Below are 22,481 nucleotides of genomic sequence, written 5' to 3'. Positions count from 1 at the left end.
TAGCTAGAGTTGGAACAGCCGACGCTTTGGACATCGCTCCATTTTCCACTGCGATCTCTATTTACTTGGTCCCGATGTCAGAGAACAGAGAATTCAGAGAAATCTGAGCTTCATAGCTCAGCCTTTTATGATGATTACAATGATCTTTGACCTAATATTTGGTCATTTGAATGAACCTTGGAGGTTGTGACACGTAAATTGGAGGGCGGGGCAGGAAGCAGACCAGCCCCCCCCTCCACTTTTAACATTGGGATTCACCATTTAGGAGGCTCATGTTAATTGCAATCCTAATGATGGAGCAGATTAAAAGACCCATCTGGAGGGTTCCAGGTACTTTGGTTCACTAAGCAACCTCTCCCAGACATCTTCCAGGACAAAAACTTCAACTCCATTTAACGTCATTTAATATGGAAGTAGAATAGGGGTGTGTGTAACTCGTGATAAGTTCAATGGAAATGCCTCTGTTTTCATCTTTGTGGGTGTAATGGGAATGCAAATTTAAAGATCTTCCCTGCCCCTAGGCTAAAGTGCACCTGGAGCCTGGGGTGGGAGGCTTGTTTTTCAGTAGATACTTCTTGATTGGCCAGTGAGTCAATAAGGTTGTTACATTCTCTGAGCCAGAAGAAGGTTATATAAGCCCTGATGTGTAGCTTTGTTTTGGGGGCTCACTTTGAGAAGTGTTCTGTGATTTGATATGGATTCTGGGAAGCCGTTGTCCAGAGGGCCCCCCCCCCTTTGAAAAACCAAGATGTTGACTGGGTATGGATGTAATGGTTGGACAGTTTGAAATCTGTCTACTAGATCTGTTTCTGTCTTGATAATTCTGTCTGTGTACTTTGAAGTTCAGGGTGCTGACCTTTTTCCCCTGAACAAGGTAAACGATATATGTCTGACTGATTAAAGTAAGCTTGTTAACCCATTTTGAGTTGCTTTCCTTTATCCAAGCAGATCCAGAAACCTGTGCTGGCAGCAAACCCTGAGGATGCTTGGGGTGCTTGCTGCTACAGTGGGTTATAGACTCAGTTATTTCATCAGCTGGCATTTTTTTTAACCAGAGGTTGTATACCAGGAACTGTGCTAAGGGCAGGAATGACCGTGTGACAATGATTAATTGTTAGAATACAGAAGGAAGATAAAGCACCTGCACAGATACCCACTAATAAAGCAATCAGTGAGGATTTACCAAGCATTTACTGAATGGCAGCTGTGGGCTTTGTGCCAGAGATAAAAAAAAAAAGGGAAAACAGTCCCTACCCTCAAGGAGCTTCCCTTCTCCTGGCACATGTCAATCAATTAGGCTTTATTTGTTAAGCTCTTATCCTATGCTAAGCCTGAGGATACAAAGAAAAAAAGAGAGAGAGAATGAAAGAAAAAACCTAGGGGAAAAAAAAGCACTAGAAAAAATATGGCTACCATAGCTCCAAGCAGTGAAGCAAGTTAATGAATTATCATGTAGCACCAGCATGATGAATATAATCTGTAGATTATTTAACTGAGTCATTATCTGGAAAATTCCAGGGAAGGCTCTCTGATCTCACCGAGATCAAAGGCCACAGTGCCCTTAGAGAATCCTGACGTCCTTTCCTGAGGGAGGCCTGTGGGGGTCTTGCCCCACCCCTTGCATGGTACCATGGTGGAAGCCAGACTGTAGGGGCAGTAACCTGGGTTCAAATCCCCACTTTCTTGTCAGCATCTGTGTGACATGGGTCCCTTTAAAGCTCTGGACCTCAGTCTCCTTAGAGATCACAGAGTTCAACTCCCTCCCCTTTTTTATACAGATGAGGAAACTGAGGCTCAGACAGGTTAAGTGAATTGCCCAAAGATGCAAAGCTAACAAGTGTCAGATACAAGATATGAACCTGAGTCTCCCTGACTCCAACCCCCACACTAGGTCTGGAATCCAAAGACTTGGATTATAGTTCCAGCTCTGACATTCACTGGCTTTAGACAAGACACCTAACAAAGAACTTTGTAAGATCAAAGGATGGGATTTTAGACCTGGGAGGATCATTGGATAATAAGATCAGGGTTATAAAGCTGGGAGAGAGACCTTAGCGATCATCAAGCCTAGTCCTTACCCCCCCCCCAATAGAATCAGATTAGTTCAATAAGCATTTACTGGGCACTTACTGTATGCCTGGGCCAGGTAGGAGCACTGTGCACAAAGTACTGGGCCTGGAGCTGGGAAGACCCGAGTTCAAATCCAGCCTAACTGTGTGACCCTGGACAAGTCACTTAACTGTCTTTGCTTCAGTTTCCTCATCTGTAAAATGAGCTAAATAAAGAAAAAGCAAACCACTCCAGTATCTCTGCCCAAAAACCCCATATGGGGTCATGGAGAGCTGGATACAACTGAAATAACTGAAGAACAATGACAAAAATATTATATGCCAGACTGTGTGAAGCACTGGAGATATTAAAAAAAAAAAACACAGTCCCTGCCCTCAAGGAGCTTTTTTCTGAGGAAAACAATGTGTGCTCAGAAAACCACAGGGTCCCAGAATTCCATGTTAGAGCTGGGAGGGACCCCAGAGGTCACACAGTGCCCCCCACTCCTTTTATAGATGAGAAAAGTGAGGCCCAGGAAGCTGAAGGCTTCCGTGTCCAAGGGCACAGAGACAGGACCCAGAACTCCATGGCCAACACTGCCCTCATTACACTGTGCAAGGGTTACAATGAAGCCAAAGGACAATCACATGAAGGCTTTTTGGAAAGACTTGAAAAATAATAAAATCATAGTGTATTATTATACATTATAGAGCCGTATGTGAGCTTGAAAGCTGATCCCCATTTTGTCACACACATATACATACACACACTCACATGTTCATATACACATATATGCACACACTCACATGAATACACACTCATATACACATATGCGTGCACACATATACACATGCACACACATATATACATCCTCACACACACATCGATATACACACCCATATACATACAAATATGCACGCATATGTGCACATGCGTACATGCACACATACATGTACATGCACACACATATCCATACACACTCACACCCATGCACATACATATAGATATACACACTCATATACACATGTATGCACCCACATATATACATACACTCACACACATATCGATATACACACACACACTCACATACATATACATACAAATATACACACACATGCACACACTCACAGTACACACTCGCACACATACATATATGCATGTATATACTCACACACACTCATATATACACATTCATGCACACACATACACACATGCACATATACATCCTCTCATGCATGCGCACACATATAGATATACACATACATACAAACACATGCATGCACACATACACACTTATTCACATACATGCACACATGTATATACATACACACACTCAGAACAGGTGATCATTCACATGAATAAGGTATTGACGTGGAAAAGTACCACATTGAAGCTTTGGCATATCTTCTCCCTGAAATCAGCCTCTGGGATAAAGATAACTAAATCATGCTTAACTCGGCAAAGGAACAGCAGCTTCATATGAAAATATCCCATAGGCCTGGGCCCACAGATTTAGTCACTTCACAAGGACACCCTCCCACTCACGTTCCTCTCAGTTTGCCTCATGGATGCTGGTTCCTGTCCCATTGCAGTAGCTGGTCCCCTGCCCGCCTCAGAGCCTCAGAGGGAGATGTGCAGAACATGTCTCTGGCTCTATCCGAGGCCTGGCCAGACCATAGCACTGTTGGGGTGCTGGAGCATGGCAGATGCATGCACCCTGGGGGGATGGATTGGCTTTAGAGTAGTTAACCATACAGTGATCAGGGAATCCGTTTCATTCTGACAGCTGTCTGCTTTGGTACCAGAGGCCTCCAGAATGCCAGACTCAAAATCCAACAATATTACCTGCTCTTTCATGGTGCATCTAGTGATTGGGATATAATTACTGACTCTACCTCCAGATTTTACCTCTGTTGGTACTACCTCCATTGGAGAACTGTTGGGTTTAGATCCGGAAGGCTTGAGTTCAGATCCTGACTTTGCAATTTGCTACCTGTTTGGTCTTGGGCAAGATGCTGAGTCTCTATGGGCCACAGTTTCTTCATCTGTAAAGTGAGACAGTAGAACTCTGTGCTGCATTCCAGCCATCAATCTGTGATCTTATGATCCTCTGATAAGACCAAGTATCATATCTGAGGAGAGGAAATGTAATTGTTATGGTATCCTAATCTAAAACCAAGGTGAACTTAACTATTTCTGAATATGCTCATAAAATCACTATTCCTCAGGGGCGGCTAGGTGGTGCAGCAAATAGAGCACCGGCCCTGGCGTCAGGAGGACCTGAGTTCAATCAGGTCTCAGATACTTACTAGCTGTGTGACCCTGGACAAGTCACTTCACCCTGTTTGCCTCAGTTTCCTCTGTAAAATGAGCTGGAGAAGGAAATGGCAAACTGCTCCAATACCTATGACAAGAAAACCCCAAATGGGGTTTTCTGAAATGATCAAATAGTAACAGCAACAGAGTCTCCACTGAACAATACTAGCCCCCCTCCCACTCACTCCTTCATTCCTTTATCCATCCCTAGTCCTCTGATGGAGGCTAACCAAATAGGCATCTGTCCCAAGGAAATGTCATCATATCCACTTGCCTTCTCTTCCTGGGGAAAACAATGTCTGGGGTTGATACTAATTGTAACAGCATCCTCCTGTTAAACTGTGAGGACCAAAACCCTGTGCCTTTTCTGTTTCCAACAGAATGACATCACGCCCTTGCACGTCGCGTCCAAACGAGGAAATGCCAACATGGTGAAATTGCTGCTTGATCGAGGAGCAAAGATCGACGCCAAAACTAGGGTAAGGCTGCCGTTTTGTGATGGGCGTGCATTTGGGAGAGTGTCTCTGAGAATGAAGGCCCAGTTATCTTCTGTGGGCCAGCAGGGGAAAAGCGAAGCAGCAGAAACCTTCTGCCATCCTGGGCTTACCGCAAATGCTCGTCTTTGTTGGTATTTGATAAGTTCATGATGAAAAATTAAATTCACCTTTTTTAAAGAAATCCCTGGGCTTGAGATGCCAGGTCTGAGTTTAAGCCTGAGCCTCAGCACTTACGGTCAGCTACCTGACTTCCTCAAGTTACCACTTCCTTAGTGGTAAAATGGGGAAAATTCATTCCCTGTTTTGAAGTTTTGTTGGAGGACAGAGAATATTTTGTAAGCTATCAAGTCCTCTATGAATAGAAGGTATTTCTAATTTTTTCAAAATATGGCCTGTGGTGTATCCTCCATAAACCAGGATAACTCTCCTATATTTAGAATCATAGCTCTAAAGCCAGAGGGGACCCCAGAGCTCATCTACATCAACCCCATTTCATAAATAAGGAAACAGCCCCAGGTCAGAAAGGGGGTACATGGCAAAGTGTGGATTGGAGCCCAGCTCTTCAGACTCCAAGTCCAGTCTTCTTCCCACAGGACCTTTTTCCAATGACTTTTCCTTTGGTTTTGGAGCAGCCTGAGGGACCCCAGGACCTCAGAGTTGGAAGAGGCCTCCGTTGTGGCCTCCTGCATCCATATTTCAAGGATCTGTGTTTCCCTCAATTGGTCCTTCCTGTATGCCATAAATCACAGCCTCAGTGGAAGGTCTTAGCTTCTGTAGCTGAAAAAATACATTCCCCCCGAGACCAAGCTGGTGATGGGCCTCTGTGAACTCAGCTGGTCTTAAAAAAATCAGGCATCCATTTGGTCCCCAGGCTGCACACTGATGATGCTGAGGGACCAGAGGCTTTCCTGAATTCCTTTTGTGTTGCTTAGATGAAAAGTAGTCACCAATGGATAAGGATGGCATCATGGAGGTGGTATTTAAAAGAAGGGTATTCAGCCTTCATTCTCAATTACTTGAAGGGCATCTGCAGTAATAAAAGACAAGAATCAAATGCCAGGTTCCCCTCGCACTGCTGTAGGACCACTTGGGGCAAAAACCGCATTTTGTGGGCAAGAGGAAGCTTTGCAGGAACAAGGCATAAATGCAGGAGCCATGTGCACAGATGGGATCAGGGACCATCTGGTTCTACTTCTTTTGAAATGCAGCCATCAAACATGGCGGCAGCAAGCAGGCTGGTCTTTCTCAGGCAACTCTCTAAAACTGTAAGTGCTCAAAGGGTGTTGGAAAGTGGTTTCTCTTTAATACCGTCTGGGGTGACTTAATCAACAAGTCATTGGCCAAAATGTAGCAAATGAATTTATGGAGACCGATTCGCAAGTGCATTTTCAGGAAAGCAGGGCTGATGTGCATTGGGAGAGGAATTTTCTCCACTGGGCGTTCCCTACACAGGTGAAATCAGTATTCTTGTTTATAATACCTCATGCCAATGCTGCCCTTTCCTGACCCGGGCTGAGTTATTGCTACTGTCTCCTTCCTTCAGTTCCTCTTCCCCTGCCCCCCTCTCTCTCCCTCTCTCCCTCGTATTTTTCATTTTTACATTGTTTTTTCCCAAAATATCTCTTTCTCTTCTTCCAACAAAAGGAAAGAGGGGGACAGTGCAGTAAAATGAACAAACATTTCACCCTGTTTGGCAGTGTGTGCAGGAGCCATGCCTGCAGTCTCTGTGCAAATAGAGGAATGGGTACATTCTGATCACTCATCTGTGTAGATCTCAGGTCCCCTTCAGAGCAGGGCCCATTCCTTTCTTTCTCTCTGTATCTTCCACTTGCTTGAAAAGGGCAGATGGAACTCTGTCCTCAGAGTCAAAAAGACCTGGGCTCAAGTCCTTCTTCTGTCACTTACTGACTGTAGGGTCCTAAATAAGTCACCTTATCTCTCAGTGTCCCGAGTCTAACTGGCAAAGACTAGAAATTGTAAAGGAGGTGCCAGTCTTAATTGGCAAAGGGAGTGTTCCTATCTATATCAAAGAAATCACCCATTTCTCCATTCTTGTTCCATGCCTGGTGCCTACAATTATATCTACTGGTGCAGTCTGGTGCCTTCTTGGCAGCTCAGTCTTAAAGAAGATGCCAGAGCAGAGGTGACTGACACCAGGGCCTTGAGACCTGGCACAGGAACCGGGTTAAAATGTAACTGGGAAATGGTTAACAAAGTAAACAAAAATGCAATAGGACAGAGATAATGCTAATTTGTGGTTTTCTAAGTCAGGGCTTGGCCAGAAGAGATCCTTATGTATCTCCTACTTCTATTTGAGTCTGGCATCACTAGGCTAGGGCCCTGAGTGGTTTAATAAGCAAGCAGGCTAGAGTCACAGAGCTTCTGGGGAGCTAGGACACAGAGGGATCCTTGGCATATATATATATGTATGTATGTATGTATTAATGTATGTATGTATATCACGAACTACTTAATATGTGAGAAGGAGTCTGGGTACATATACATACATACACACACATAGCTGAGGTATGGCTGGCTCTCTACTCACCATATTATACTGTGTGTATGTGTACAGATATATGAGATCCAGCTGGAGATAAAGAAGCAGCTGTGTGTCATATATTATGTGTGTACATGCACACATCATATATGCATATTGTACATATAAACACACATAGATATCTGTATGCACAAATATTATTTTACATGTGTGTAACTGTGATATATGTATATATATAATTATGAGATAGATAGATAGATAGATAGACAGACAGACAGACAGACTATGGGGTGTGTGTGTGTATGTGTATAATTGAATGGAATGAAAGAAGACTAGAAGAAAACCTTGGTAGGAGAATCCAGTGCAGTATCTGAGGTCTGAGGGGGACAAGTCAGAGCTGAAGGGGGGGTTTTCTCAGAGGGTCAAAGTGAGAAGAACCACTATGGGAAACAGACCCACCTAAGAATGGGAAGACCCAGACCTTCCAGGTCTCCGAGTGATTGGAAAATTTTATTGAGGGAAATGATGACCTCAGTAGCAAAGGTAGAAGAATGTGGTGTTGCAAGTGAGGGGGAACATGGTGGAAACCAAACCAGCATGGTAATGGGATGGTGCAAACCTTGTCATGTGGCGGGGGGGGGGGGGAAGGAAAGGGAGGACTGTGAAGATCCAAATAGCCTTTGGAGACTAGCTCTTTAAAGGGAGGAGCCAGTTGGTCAACCATCATTTGCTAAGCATTTACTCAAGGTCAGGCACTGTGCTATGGGTCAGGAATAAAAAGAAAGGTGAAAACCGCCCCCGGCCCCCAGGAGCCCCCATCCTAACAGAGGGTGTGGGGTGACAACATGCAAAGAACTCTGTCTGTGCAGAGTAAATGGGAGGGAGTCTGCCGGGGAGGACACTGACCCTGCTCCTGCAGCGAAACTTTGCTGACCACCGTCCAGATGTACCTCCTGTTATTAGGAACAAGTTTCCTAATAGCATTTGCTTTTGTCCTGAAAAAAGGAAACAGCCAATGGGGCAGCTAGGTGGCACAGTGAATAGAGCACAGGCCCTGGAGTCAGGAGGACCTGAGTTCAAATCCAGTCTCAGACACTTAACACAAAAACTAGCTGTGTGACCTTGGGCAAGTCACTTAACCCCAATTGCCCTCCAAAAAAAAAAAAAGGAAACAGCCAAGACGTATATTGAGGCAATGGTGGAATAAAGAAGTCACTTCCATGCAAAATGAAGGCGAGTTCCTTGGACAAGGACTCCAGAGGCTTCTGGTCCAACCTGTCCCAGAGCAAAGGCTCTTTTATACAGTGTCCTCACCGTGTGGACCTCCAGTGAGGGGAAGTCCATCACCCCCAAGGCGGCCTCTTCTGCTCTGGGATCACTTCCATTGGGAGGAACTTTTAATTCTATCACGCCTAAACTTAGCTTTTGGCAGGTTCCACCTGTTCCTTCCACTAAGTCTGGCTCCTCTCCTGTGTAACGACCTTGGCTGTCATGAAGGTGGCCATCATGCCTCCTGCCCCAAATCTTTTCCTCTCCAAGCTAAGCATTCCCAGGTATTTAAACCTATCCTCATAGGATTGGACTCAAGGCCCACCACCATTCTGGATGCCCTCCACTGGATACTCTCTGGCTGACGAATGTCCCGACTAGACTTTGGTGCCCATTTGGTCTGACCTGGCAGAACATAGCCAGACCAGCATCTCCTTGTTTCCGGGAGCTCCCTCTCTCTGTGGCTGCCATGACATGCTGCCAACTCATCTTGAGCTTGCAGCCCACTAAAGCCCCCACATCTTTTTCAGATGAATTGCTATCAAGCCATACAGTCTCCATCTTGTATCTGTGAAACTGCTTATTTAAGCCCCAGTGTAAGACTTTACATTTGTCCCTAGTGAATTTCATCTTGTTAGATTTTGCCTCATGTCCTAGCCTGTGAAGATCACTCTTTACCTTGATTCTGTTGTCCTAGATACTAGCAATTCTTCCCTGATTTGTGTTACCTAGAAATTTGATAAGGATGGCATTTACACCTTAGTCTAAATTACTAATAAAAATGTTTTGTTTTAAGCACAATGTTAAGAATAGATCCCTGAAGCATTCTACTAGAGACCTACTTCCAGGCTGACCTCAAATCCTTGATGACTCTCTCTTGGAATCTAGTCATTCAGCCAATTCCAAATTCATCTAATTGTATTATTGTCTAGTTCACATCTCTAAATTTTGTCCAGAAGCATAACAGAAGATGCATAGAAAATCTTTTCTAATGACTGCACATGTATAACCTATATCAAATTGCTTGCCTTCTCAATGACGGGGAAGAAAGAAGAAAAGGAAGAAAATTTAGAACTCAAAATTTTGAAAAATAAATGTCAAAATTGTTTTTATATGTAATTGGGAAAATAAAATATTTTAAAATAAAAAATAAAATCTTTGCTAATATCTAGATAAACCGTATAAAGAGTGGAGGAGAGAGAGAGAGACACAGAGAGAAAGAGAGCACATCCTTAACCCTGCCCCACCCCCCAAAAAAAGTAAGGGGTGGGTGGGAATAAAGTTAAGCTGGGCTGACTCGTTCTTTCAGAAGTCATACTGGCCCTTGGCCATACCAACTTCCCTCTCATGAAACTTGATCTTCATCACTTTAAGGGTTTCTGTTCAACCATGGCAACAGAAACGTTAAACCATATGTCCATAGCCAGTTACAGCTGCCCAAGGATCTATATTTGCTGGAGATTTGGTCCTTCTATTACTTCACAATGATATGATCATAACTCACATTTCTGAAGGTTTTAGAGATTTTCAATGTGATTTTCTCACAATGGCCTTGGGAGATGGATAGTACAAGGACAATTTCCCTCATTGTGCAAATAAGGAAACTGAGACAGGACCTACTGAGTTATGGTGACTTGCTGAAGTCTACCCAGCTCCCAGGTTCAGAATTTAATCTCACTTATGGACCTTGTCTCCCACATCCATTCAGAAAATTTTGAGTTCATCAACTGTCAGTAGTTTATACAACTATTTAATAATGTAATTTGAGTGATTAGGAGCCAGAAGCCCATCTGACTTTTTGTTTGTTTGTTTCCAAGCATATCCAAGGTGGCCATGACCAAAAAGGTCTGAATATCAAAGCATGCCTTACAGTCAAGGTTTCCATAGAAAAAGCAAGATAAACGCTGGCGAGTCCAAATTCCTGGCAGGCTTTCTGTGGAAGAAAGTGTGGAATGTGCCAAGAATTTGTAGAGGGGTTTTTTTCTGCATCCTTGTCAAAGATTCCCTTTTCTCTCTGGCTCAAATGACTAACTAGTGATTGGGTGTGTGGGTGAAGGGGAGGGAGAGAAGGAAAATGTCAGGAGGAGGGAGGAGGAGAAGCCTGCACAGAAGAAGCACAATTTTCCCTGGTGCAGTTTGTCATCTACTCCCATGACACAAAGTTAAAAAGCTATGGCGGAATTCCATGGAGTTTTAGCCATCCTCAGTGCTTCTGTCATGAGGTCTGCATTATGTAAGGCAAGTCAGTCTTAGACAACACTAAACTCCTCTTTTTAAGGGTGAATTATCCTATTTCTATTCATTTACGAGCTCCAACATCAAGACTTTTGAGAACTGCGGCTTGAATTCCTTGATCTGTTGATTGCTGATACAATAGAGAATGCTGTTGAGAACTAACTTTTTAAATTCCAGGTTAGCCAGGTAGCTGTGGTATGGAGAATGGAGAGTGGACCTCCGGGTAAGGAATCAGGTCACATCCTGGCTCTGTGACTGGGGACAAATGATTTCATCTCTCTATGCCTTAAGCAAATCTCCAGAAAAGATTCCCATATGCATTGGTGGAGGGAATTTCCTCAGTGGGAGGTCACTGGAAGGGTGAAACAGCAGGTCCACATTCAAAGGTTTCTTCTCAATTTTGATGGATCTGAGATTTCATCAATGTTAATTCTGCCTGCCATTGGAGCAGAATGAAACTGGGCCATACCTTCTCTCCCTGAAGAATTCCTGGCCATGTCTTCCCATAAAGAATCCATCCAACAGATGGGAGGCCTTTCTCTGAATCTTTTTCGTTATTTTTGGGTAAGATCATAACACTCAGGCTCTCCACCCTGGAATATCCTACAAGAGAATTCAAGCTAGGAGAAATCTCTGAGCTCTTTTCATCTAACTTTTCATTCTCTTGTCTCTTATTCTTAATACACAGCTGGCTTACATCTCTTTCTTTGATCATACATGTCTTAAATGCAATATGGTGTAGCAGAAAGAGCATGGGGCTTAGTGTCTGAAGACCCTCACCCTGACACTTCCTAGCTGGGTGGTCCAAGGCTAACCTCAAAACTCCATTTATCTAAAGTGTGAAGAGAGTAACACATGCTACCTACCTTCAAGGGTTGTTTACAGGGTCATTCAGTCAACAAGCATTTGCATGCCAGGTACTGTGTGACCTCTGGGAATAAGAAGAAAGCCAAAAATCCTGCCCCCACTCTCAAAGTGCACATTCTAATGCAAGAAGCAATAGGTAAATAGCTAGGTAAAGGGAGATCAATATGTATGAGACAGAAGGTGATCCCAGAGAAAAGCCCTCCCAGTTAGGGGGTCCTGGAAGGGCTTCCTGCTGAAGGCGAGGTTTGAACTGAATCTTGAAGGAAGCCAGGGAAGGTGAGAGGCCAAGGTGGAAGGGGAGCACCTGCCAGTATGGGAGATTAATAGCATTTACGTAGCACTTTAAGGTGTATGGAGCATTGTATATATTATCTCATTTGTTCTTCACAACTCTGGGAGGGAGGGGCAATCATTATCCCTATTTTACAGATGAGGAAATTGAGACTGGGGGAGGTTAAAAGACTTACTTATGTGTGGCCTCCCAGCTAAGTGATGGCGGGTCCTGTGTGATGCGCGCTCACAAAGAGTGTGGAGGGGAGGAAAGTATAAGAAGCCTGGGAAAGTAGGAGGGGGCCAGGTTGGGAAGGCTTTAAGAGCCAAACAGGATTTTCTTTTTGACCCTGCAGTTAATAGGGAGCCATTGCAGTTTATTGAGAATAGGATGACCTGGTCAGATCTCCCTGTTGTGAAGGAAGACCTTTGTAAACATGAAAACAATATAGAAGTGCCAGGAATCCCTGTAACTGCCAGGGCCTTTTATATCCCTTCTCACTGGGACATCAGTGGTGGTGATATCTTGCTGTTACTGATGCCTCCTGTTTCTTTCTGTTTTCTTTGGATTGTCTGCAGGTTTGGCTCCTGCCTGAGTCACTTAGGCAGGATCTAGGAGAGATTCACCAATGTCATAGGCAGTCAGACACAGGACAAATTATGAGTCAGATGACGGGGTCACAGACTGAAAGGGACCTTAGAGGCCACTTGGTGCCACCACCTTGTTTTACAAGGGGGGGACCTGAGGCCCTGCTAGTCAAGTGACTTTGCCAAGTTCATGCAGAGAGTAAGTGATGGAGCTGAGGTTGGGGCACAGGCACTTTGATGCCAAAGTTGGCGCCAGCTCCATTACTAGACTCTCTACTGAGCCTTTATAGGACTCTGGCCTGAAGCTGGTGCATCCCTGGAGAACCACTCTAACTACCATGATCCTTCACTTCAGAAACAAGAAGTTTGGGCTTCCTCGGTTGTTTCCTGGTCTTTTTGTACAGCCAGCACGGTGGCCGTGTGTGACCTCTGTGCTGATCCCCTTGGCACTGACCATGTGATACAGGGGGAGCGTTGGCTGTGGGGCCAGAGCAGCTCTGGGGGTGACTCCTGGGACCACTGCTCGTAGCTCCAGGACCAGCAGACTGTTTGCCTTTGGGAGCCCTTGTTTCCTCCCCCACAAGATGGCAACAATCCTGGGGTGGTGGGAGGCAAGAGCTTTGGGGCCCCAGCCTCCAATCCAGGGGACAGAGGTGAGACGAGGTGGCGCTCAAAGCTGGTGAGGTCTAAGAGGCAGATGAGCTTATCCCTATGAGAGTCCTGGGGGCAGAACATCAGGGGGACAAGTCCCCAAGGAGCGCAGGCAGGTACAGAGGGATGACATGTCTGTTGTGAGCCAGGCACTGCGAGCAACATTCTTTCCTTTGTGTTTTTGGTCCAGATCTGTGATTTCATTGATGTGAGGACCTCAATTTCCTCTGCAATTTAGCACCTTAGACAGTTGGGGGGACTGAGAAATTAAGTAGCTTATACAGTCACGCAGCCAGTAAGGACTATATGATTGTGGGTGGAGAACTGTTAGGAATTTCAGAGATCAGCACCCCCATTTTACAGCTGAGGAAACTAAGGCACAAAGATGTTAGGTAGGGGACTTGCCTAGGGTCACACAGCTAGTAAGTGTCTGAGGTTGTACTTGAACCCAGGTCATCCCCACCCCCCTCCCACCAACTCCCCATGCTTTACATCCCAGGTCTTTGGGGAGGAAAGCCCTTAGGCAGCTTTAAAGTACCAGAAAAATGGGAGCCCTGGGCATTGACAGTGACGATTGGCACCTGCTTGTGGACTCTGTGGGGTTTTACTGAGGATGGCAATTGGCCGGTGGTTTTCAGCAAAGCCAGTGTTTCAGAGGAAGTCTTTGTGCCCTTCAGGTGTGTCTCTATGTCTCTTCATGTATGTGTCTGTGCACACGTGTGTGCCTCTGTGTGTACCTGCGTGTGCACGTGTGTCTCTGTATGGGCATGCCTGTGTGTACCTGCGTGCCTGTGTGTGTGCACATGTGTGCCTCTGTGTGCATGTGTGTCTCTGTATTGTGTCTATGTGTGCACATACGTGTGCCTCTGCATGTGTGCACTGTGTGTCTCTGTATGTGTGTGTGCCCGTGCACACATGCTGCCCAGCCCCACACTTTAGCCTTCAGGCCGATGCAGAGATCTTGTCATCCTTCTAGGGAAACAACTTCCTTTTCCTTCTTCTGTGACAGATGTCACTGAAATGAACCACGGCCTGAGCTGTGTGCTCGGCGTTGCTGCAGGTTACTGCTCTAGGAAATGTTGTAAGAACATTAGAAATCAAGGCAATCAGACAAACAACAAGGGCGTTTTCATGGCGTGTGATCTCCTTCCACCCCGTAGCTAGGATCGCCCCTGACTCCTCTCTCCTTCCTGCTTTTATTCGGCTCTATAAACTACCCTTTGGGGTAGGTCCCCTTCTCCAGCACACGGAAATGGGAGTTGGGTCCTCACTTCAGACCTGCTGCACAGGCCCAGAAATATAGGAAGGTTTATTTTAAAAGCCTTTAGAAAATATTTTTGTAATACAGTGGAAAAAATGATGGCTTTGGGGTCAGAGATCCAGAATTCAGATCACAGCCTTCACTTTGTCTTTCAAGACCTGAGTTCATGTCAACATCATCATCATAAAAATAGCTCAAGTTCATATCATGCTTCCTGTGTGCCCGGCACTGTGCTAAGGGCCTTACAAATGTTATCTCATTTGGTCCTCACAACAACCCTGAAAGGGAGAGACTATTATTATTCCCAATTTACAAATGAGGAAACTGAGGTAGATAGGGTTAAGTGATTTGCCCAGGGTCACACAGCTAATAAGTGTCTGAGGCCAAATTTGAACCCAGGTCTTCCTGACTCCAGGCCCACTGTTCTATCCACTTCGCCACATAGCAACATGTCTCTGGTTCTTGAGTCAGAGTGTGGGTTCAAGACCACGTGACCATGGGCAAGTCACAACCTCCAGGGGTCTGCTTCCTAATCAGTAAGATAAGAGGATTAGGAGAAGTGCCCCTTACAGCTTCAACTTATGATACAAAAACCTTTTCTTTTTTTTTTTTAAGACTCAATTTGAAAGGGATCGAGTGAATAGATGTCAGTTTGTACAAAACGAATTCATAGTCCTCTTTCACTTGGTTGAGTAAGGAATCGGTCTTTAGGGGGTCAGTAGTTTCTTGTCAGTTGTCCTGTCGGACTATTTTTAGTTTTATGTCTCAGAATTTTAATCATTAAATGAGCTGTTAAAAACCTACATTCTGATCATGGCACTATGGATCATGGGATCGGGGATTTGGAGGGAGGAAGGCCCTCCAAGGCCACCTATCTGAGCCCCTCTTTCTGCAGCTGAGGCAAAGGAGACCAGAAGACTGCAGGACTTGTCCATGGTCACCGAGGGAGTACATGGCAGAGGCAGGGTTCGAACCCATGCCCTCAGGCTTGGGGACCAGCTCTTTATGTTGGATGCCATGGTTTTTCAAATGACATTCATTTTAACCTTGCAGAGCTACACAACAGTAAACACAGCTGGTCTGCCTGTTCCTGGAGAGCCAGGGATGCATGACCTCTCATATGGCTTCCTGATGAGAAGCCTTTCTGACCTAGCAATGCAGGGTTTGAGGAGGCATCAACCTTTGGAAAGGGTCAGGAGGAGCTTGTTTAAAATCCCAAGGATTGGTTTGGTCCTGAGGAGAACACACAAAGCCCGGGACAGGTGAGAGGGCCTGGCTTCCCAGGACTCCACACCTCTGCATCATTTATCCCGTTTTCCTTGTGAAATTGGAATGGCTTCTTGGATCACTGATCATTTGGATCACAAAGGCATTCAAGGGCCAGAGCCCCGAAAGGATGAGCCTTGCCCCTCTTTCCCTACTGAGAGCAAAAAGTCTTCCATCTTTATGGTCCTGCTTCTGAAGGTTTTTCATGAAAAAAATTCTGGGGCCCAGACTCTTAGATGGAGGAGCGTGGGGGACATTTGTGGGGAACAGCAAGGGGAGAATGGCCATGAGCAAAGAAAGGCACATGAGGGTGGAGTTGGGAAAGTCCTGGTCCCATTCTTAGAACACAATTTCATTGGGATCTTGGTCTCATCGAGCAAGAGTCTTCCCAGGTGCACAGAGAACAACCCACTTCTTCTCCTCTTGAATGAATCTATCTCATCCATGTCCTCCCATAAATCCCTTACAGGAACCTAGAATCATATGTTTAGTGGTCATTTAGTTTAACCTTGTTTTACAGATGGGGAAACTGGGTTCAGAAAGGTTTAGTGACTTACAATCATAGAGGAAAATATTTAGATCTGGAAGGAAACCAGCCCTCTCATTTTATAGCTGGTGCCCAGAGAGATTCAATGACTTGGGATCAAAGAGTTGGGCCATCTGGTCCAACACCCCCCCCCTTATCTTATATATGCAGAAGTTCAGTGACTTGGGGGTCATTGATTTAGGCTCAGGGACTTGCCTGGATTTGAACCACGACGCTCATGCCCCAAGCCCATTGCTCTTTCCCTGGTACCATGCCTGAATTCCTCCAGTAGGGATCAGTGCAGGACTCAGACAGTCCGGATGTTGTGTTTTCTCTCTAAATAAATAGCTGGGATCCTTTCCAATTATAGAGCAGCTAGATGGCGTCATCTGTACCACTTCCTTGCATGCCAGTTGGTGGTGGTTATACTCTTAATGCCTCCATGGGACTTTCCATTACCCCTTGTGTGGGCTCTCATTTTTTTTTATTCTTTGGGGATTATAGTGTTTCCCAATCATCTAGCGAATAGCTGGAATTGAATTCTGTGTGACCATGGCCAAGGTATGTGGCCACTGAGCATCATGTCTAAAACAGGAGGAATGATGCTTTTATTGCCTGCTTTACCAGGTCATTGTGAGCATCAAATGAGACAAGGTGTAGAAAGGTTTTTTTCAAGCCTTGGAACACTATATAAATATCAGATATCTCCTAGCACCACCATAAGCACAGTGGTATTTTTTTTAATGAGTGTTTTGCTCAGAGAGTAGCTTGGGATTATTAAAAGAGTCATAAAATTTCCCAAATGCCTCCTTGCCTACCATTCTTCTTGTTCAATTCTGGGCCCTCTTTATTGTTCCCTAGAAGAGTCTTTCTAAGATATATGTGCTAATAAATCAGGAGAATGTCATAGGTGTTTATCCATCAAACCTGGGCAGAAGACATGCTTCATCCACTTTGTTTTTATCATTTGTACTGTCACCAATACAGCATAGTGCTGGAAATCCTTCATGATAGCAGTAAAATATATGGCCAAAAATATCCCAATATTTAATACCTCAAGTGGTATTGATAACCAGAAGGATATTGAACAAAGTTCATCTGATCAAAGATTTGTCTTCAGGCCATCTAGTCCTCTAAGATAAAAATGCTGAAGTCCAACAAGGGGAAGTGACTTGGTCAGGGTTCCAATCTTGTTCAATTCATTAAGGAATCATTTCTAGTCTTAATATATACTTTGGAGATGACTCATTGAGAAAGAACCAATAAGGCTGAATTTTTATTTAAGTAAAATGGTCGGGTTTTTTCTTTGTTTTTAATGATCAATACACTTATTGGCTTTTTTATTTACTTTAGTACTTTTAATAGAGTTATGCTTCCTTTGCCTATGAGCACTCACTCCCTTCACAGGTATAGATTGCAACCCTTTCATACATTCTCATCCTCTGAAATTCTTATTGAGGTCTTTTCATAAATCTAACATAGCAAATCTACCCAGTGCTTTGGAAACCCTTTTTTTCTGTTTTCCCTTTACATTATGGCATAATGACTTCTCTTCCTTCTTTTCCCATATGTGTCTTTGGCGATGACATTTTAGATTACAGTTGGGGCTATTACTTACATCACTCCCCTGCTTTAAGAGTCTTTGATTTCGTTGGTTTGAATATTTCCTCCATAGACACAGCAATTCTCTGTAATTTGGTAGGAGGTTTTTGAAGTCAGTAGTGATGAAATAAGGAAGACTTGTATTCACATTTGACCTCAGACACTAGTTAGTTGTATGACCTTGGGCAAGAGGCTTAATTAATTCCTTTGTGCCTCAGTTTCCTCATCTATAAAACAGGTTTAATGATAACACCTACCTTGCAGATTTGTGAAGGTAAAATGAAATCATGTTTGTAAAGTACTTTCCAAGTCTTGAAGTACTACACAAAGACTAGCAATTTTTGTTCTTCTTGTTATTTACTGTTACTATTGTCATAAAAGTTGTTGTGACCAAAAACCACCTGCTCCTATGGCCACCTTGGAGATGGAGCCGTCTTGAGCTTCCTAAGTTTGTCCTTGGAGAACAGACATACAGACAGTCCACCCTGACCCTTGGACTAGAAGTCTTCCTGGCTGTATAGGACCAGTAGAACTGGAGTTCTGATAGGAGGGTCACAGAGAAGCCAGTGCCACCTCTGTCCCATGATGAGGAATCAGTATAGGTATGGACTAATTTTTAAAAACCAAGAAGAAAACCAAGGGGAAGAAAATGAAAGAATATTTCCATCCTCCCAGACATAGGATGAGTATTTTCAACAGGACTGAAAAGTTAAGTGTTGGGAAATTGCCCTCTAGTTTTGAGATATTCAAGACTTGATTTTTCAAATATGAGATTGGGCTCCGTGAAATAAAAGGTAAATGTATTTGACAACATACTGTTTGATTTCCTGAGCATAGGGAGTTTAAAGAAATATTCTCTGTTGCCTTTCAATGTGTTGAGTCTATTCCTTCAAAAAAGTAGAAGAAAAAATGTAATCTCTTACTTCGATACATAAAAAATAATCCCCAACTCACTATGTACAGATGAGTATTCATGAAATGGTATAGGATATAATTGCAATTCCTGCCAACCTTCTTTACTCATAACAAATCTAAGATTTCTGACCACTGAGAAAACTGCATTTTTTCTTTTTTTTGTTCTTTATTGCCTCTTCACCCAAAAGACAGTTAACTCTGCTTTCTTTTCCTTTATTCATTTTTTCCTTTATCCAATTTTTGTTGAAATCTTTTGTTTCTACATCACTTTGGTTTCTGAATGTTCCCATATTCTATCTCTTATCCGGCAAGCCATCTGTTGTCACAAAGAATAGGAAAAAGGAAGATTTAAAAAGGCAGATCAGCAAAACCAATCAGTCTTAACTACGGTTTTAGACTCATAATGAACCATTCCACATCTATTGTCCCCAACCTCTTCAATAAAGGAAGGGGAGGGGGGCGGTACGTGATCTCACCTTGTCTTTAAAGTCATTATTTTATTTTAAGATCATTGATTTAAAGTCAAAAGGAACCTTCAAGGGCATCCAGGCCAATGCCTTTGTTTTACAGACAAGTAAAGTCAAAGAAAGGTTAAGTGACTTAGGGTCTGAGGTGGGATTTGAACCCAAGTTTCCTGGCTCCAAGACGTTAATGCCAGCCACTACCCTTACTGCCTTATACCTGGGAAGAAACATTGTCACTAGGCTTCTGACTGAAAAGGCCCACATGTATTTTTAGAACCACAAAGATACTTTTATTAAATAAATGAGTTTTGACACCAAAATTACTTGAAGGAGAACAAGAAAGTGCACTTGCCTCCCTTCTTTGCAAAAGTGAGGGATTGCAAGTACGAAATATTGCACATATTGCTAGACTAAGGCGATGTTTCGGTTCGTTTTTCTAAACGGCCTTTTTTATTCTCTTCGTTTTTTTATTCTTTGTTACAAGTAGTGGTTCTCTGGTGGGGGGAGGTAAAGAGGGGAGAATATATTCAGAAATGAAGGTTGTATAAACCCAAAGGATATCCATTAAATGATTAAAATATAATACATGAAAATAAAATTAGAAACTACTTGACTAATATTTTCCTAAGAATTTTATATCATTTCTCATAAAAATTTTTGTTTCTGGTTTAATATGAATTTCTTTTTAAATGTTCTTTTCAAGTTCCATTCATACCACCTATACAAAAATACCTTGTAGGTCTTCATAAGTCAAACTGATACATGATTGAAAAATAATTCTCCTTAAGAATAGATACTTCCATCTGCCATATGCTGGCCAGTGTGCCCCATCTTTCCAAAAAGTCACAGATTGAGAACTAGAAGACCATCTAGGCCAATCCCCTCCTTTTACCAAGGAGGAAACTGAGACTCAGAGAGGGCAGTGCCTCCCCTGAAGTCTCACAGAAGATCATTGAACCAGCTCCAGAGCTGGACCTCAGAGACCAATCTTGACCAATTCCCTCATTTTACAGAGGAAAAAATTGAGAGAATACTTTCAGTGGGGATCCCGAAAAGGCAGTCCAGACCAGAGGATCACAGGAGAGGAGCATTAGCCTGGAAGGGGTCTCTGGGGCTATGAAGTCCCACTGTTTCATATCACAGATAACAATAGGGCACATTTCTTTAGCCATATAAAGCTGGCAGAGACCTTCCCATGCACCCTGCGATCATCACTCATAGCTAGAAGGAACTTCAGAAATCACTTTGTCCAAGCCTTCCATCTTGCAGATGTGGTCACTCATTTGAGGAGCTTCCTGTGGGTACTAATCAAAGCCGTTGCTTGTGTCCAACAGGACGGGCTGACCCCCCTCCACTGCGGAGCGAGGAGTGGCCACGAACAGGTAGTGGAGATGCTCCTGGACCGCGCGGCCCCCATCCTCTCCAAAACCAAGGTAAGAGCTTTCTGACTTCTGTCAATAACCAGGTCCCAGGTACGGCTTTGAGCCCCAACACAGCCCTGTGGGGTCACTCAATAGCCCCCGCTGTTGGCACTGCCCGGGCAGGAGCTGCCTTCCCTTGACCTCTTGGGGCCCCTCCCAATCAGGTGGAGTTGATAATGCGTCCCAGAAGTCCTGTTTTTGTGGGCACTTAAACACCACTCCATGTGTTTGTCACAGCTGGAAAAAGGAGATTATGGAGACAAACAGGAGACCTGGAGCCTGCCGATTCTGGAGGGGCACTGACCCACCCCGGTGGTGTTCTTCACTGACTAATATACCAGGCACTTGACTGGCCTAACAACCTCTGCTCATAGGATCATAGCTCTAGATGTGGGAGAGACCTAGGGGGCCATTTAGTGTAGCCTCCTTGTTTTATTAATTAGGCCTCTGAAGTCAATGCATTTAAGTAACCCTCCCAAGGTCACAGAAGTAGTGGTAAATATCTAACATGGGATTTGAACCCAGGACCACTGACTCTAAAAGCCAATAACCATTCCATTTTCTCTTGTTACCCTTGAGACAGCCATCTAGTCCAACTGCCTCATTTTACAGATGAGGAAACTGAGGCCCAAGAAAATGAAGGCAATCAATAAACATTTATAAAACACCTACTGTGTACCAGGCACTGTGCTTGCTTCAGTTCATACAGGTAGTAGTATCGGAGGGGAGACTTGAATCCAGAGCCTGTGTTTTTTATTTACTTTTCCCAGCTTCCTGTAATACACCATGCAAAGCTTAAACAAGTGCCTGACATCATTATCTGTGTGTACTTCCTATCCCCTCACCAGACTAAACCTACCTGTGATTCTTAGTAGCTACAGGACCCTGGGCAGGTGACAACCTCTGTCTCAGTTTCCCTGTCTGTAAAAAGAAGTTGGATTAGATGCTCTCTGAGGTCTTTCCCAACTATGGCTCTTTGCCCGCCTTTGGCCTAGGCTCTATGGGCTATATGAGTATTTGCTTTTCTTTTTAAAGCCTATCTCCTCATCTACATATAAGGTGCCTACAGCCTCTTCTAGCTATAAATCTATGACCCTGTCCATCCAAGGGCTATGCTCCCCAGTGACCTTGACCCTGACCCTGAGCCCTCCCCTCATCCAGCCATGACAGTCTGCATCCTTCCTAAGTTTTCTGATCTCCTTGTTCATTCCCCTGGGGTAGGATAAGGGGGATCAATACAGGGGCCATTTAACTGGGCAGATCCTGTTTAGATTAATGATCTGCCCCTGCTGGTCTTGCTACCCTCCCCTGCCATCCCTCCTGGCTACACCTCTACTTACCATCTCCTCCCTTATTTCTGACTCACCATTCACTTCTAGAGGAAATGACTCCTCCAGACTACCCTGGGCATTCTGTTACTACTTCATTCAAACTTTCTGGAACTTGATATATTATGCTTTAGTGGGAAGGGTCTTGGGTTTTGAGTCAGATGACCTGGATTCAAATCCTGACTCATGCATGACCTTGGACCTCAGTTTCCTCATATTTTGAAAGTAATGGCTTGAGGGGCAGCTAGGTGGCACAGTGAATAGAGCACCAGCCCTGTAGTCAGGAGGACCTGAGTTCAAATGTGGCCTCAGACACTTAACACTTACTGGCTATGTGACCTTGGGCAAGTCACTTAACCCCAATTACCCTGCTTTCCCCCTCCAAAAAGCAAAAGGAAGAAAGAAAGAAAGAGAGAGAGAGAGAGAGAGAGAGAGAGAGAGAGAGAGAGAGAGAGA

The 22,481-nt window shown here is 44.1% G+C and overlaps 1 protein-coding gene across 9 annotated transcripts in view; it reads left to right on the top strand.

Moving 5' to 3' along the window:
* The window catches only part of ANK3 (ankyrin 3), a 741,327-nt gene that overhangs the window by 530,839 nt on the left and 188,007 nt on the right, over positions 1–22,481 (top strand). For all 9 annotated transcript variants that reach the window (XM_069101834.1, XM_069101837.1, XM_069101836.1 and 6 more), the window contains 2 exons: positions 4,746–4,844; positions 20,611–20,709. In XM_069101834.1, coding sequence (XP_068957935.1) covers positions 4,746–4,844; positions 20,611–20,709 — 198 coding nt within the window. The remainder of the gene's footprint in view (positions 1–4,745; positions 4,845–20,610; positions 20,710–22,481) is intronic.

This window comes from Petaurus breviceps, unplaced genomic scaffold (assembly GCF_028583685.1).
Source record: "Petaurus breviceps papuanus isolate PSGF00001 unplaced genomic scaffold, PetGlider_PUasm1.0 490, whole genome shotgun sequence".
NCBI classification, from domain to species: domain Eukaryota; kingdom Metazoa; phylum Chordata; class Mammalia; order Diprotodontia; family Petauridae; genus Petaurus; species Petaurus breviceps.
This window is presented reverse-complemented; position numbering and strand designations above follow the sequence as displayed.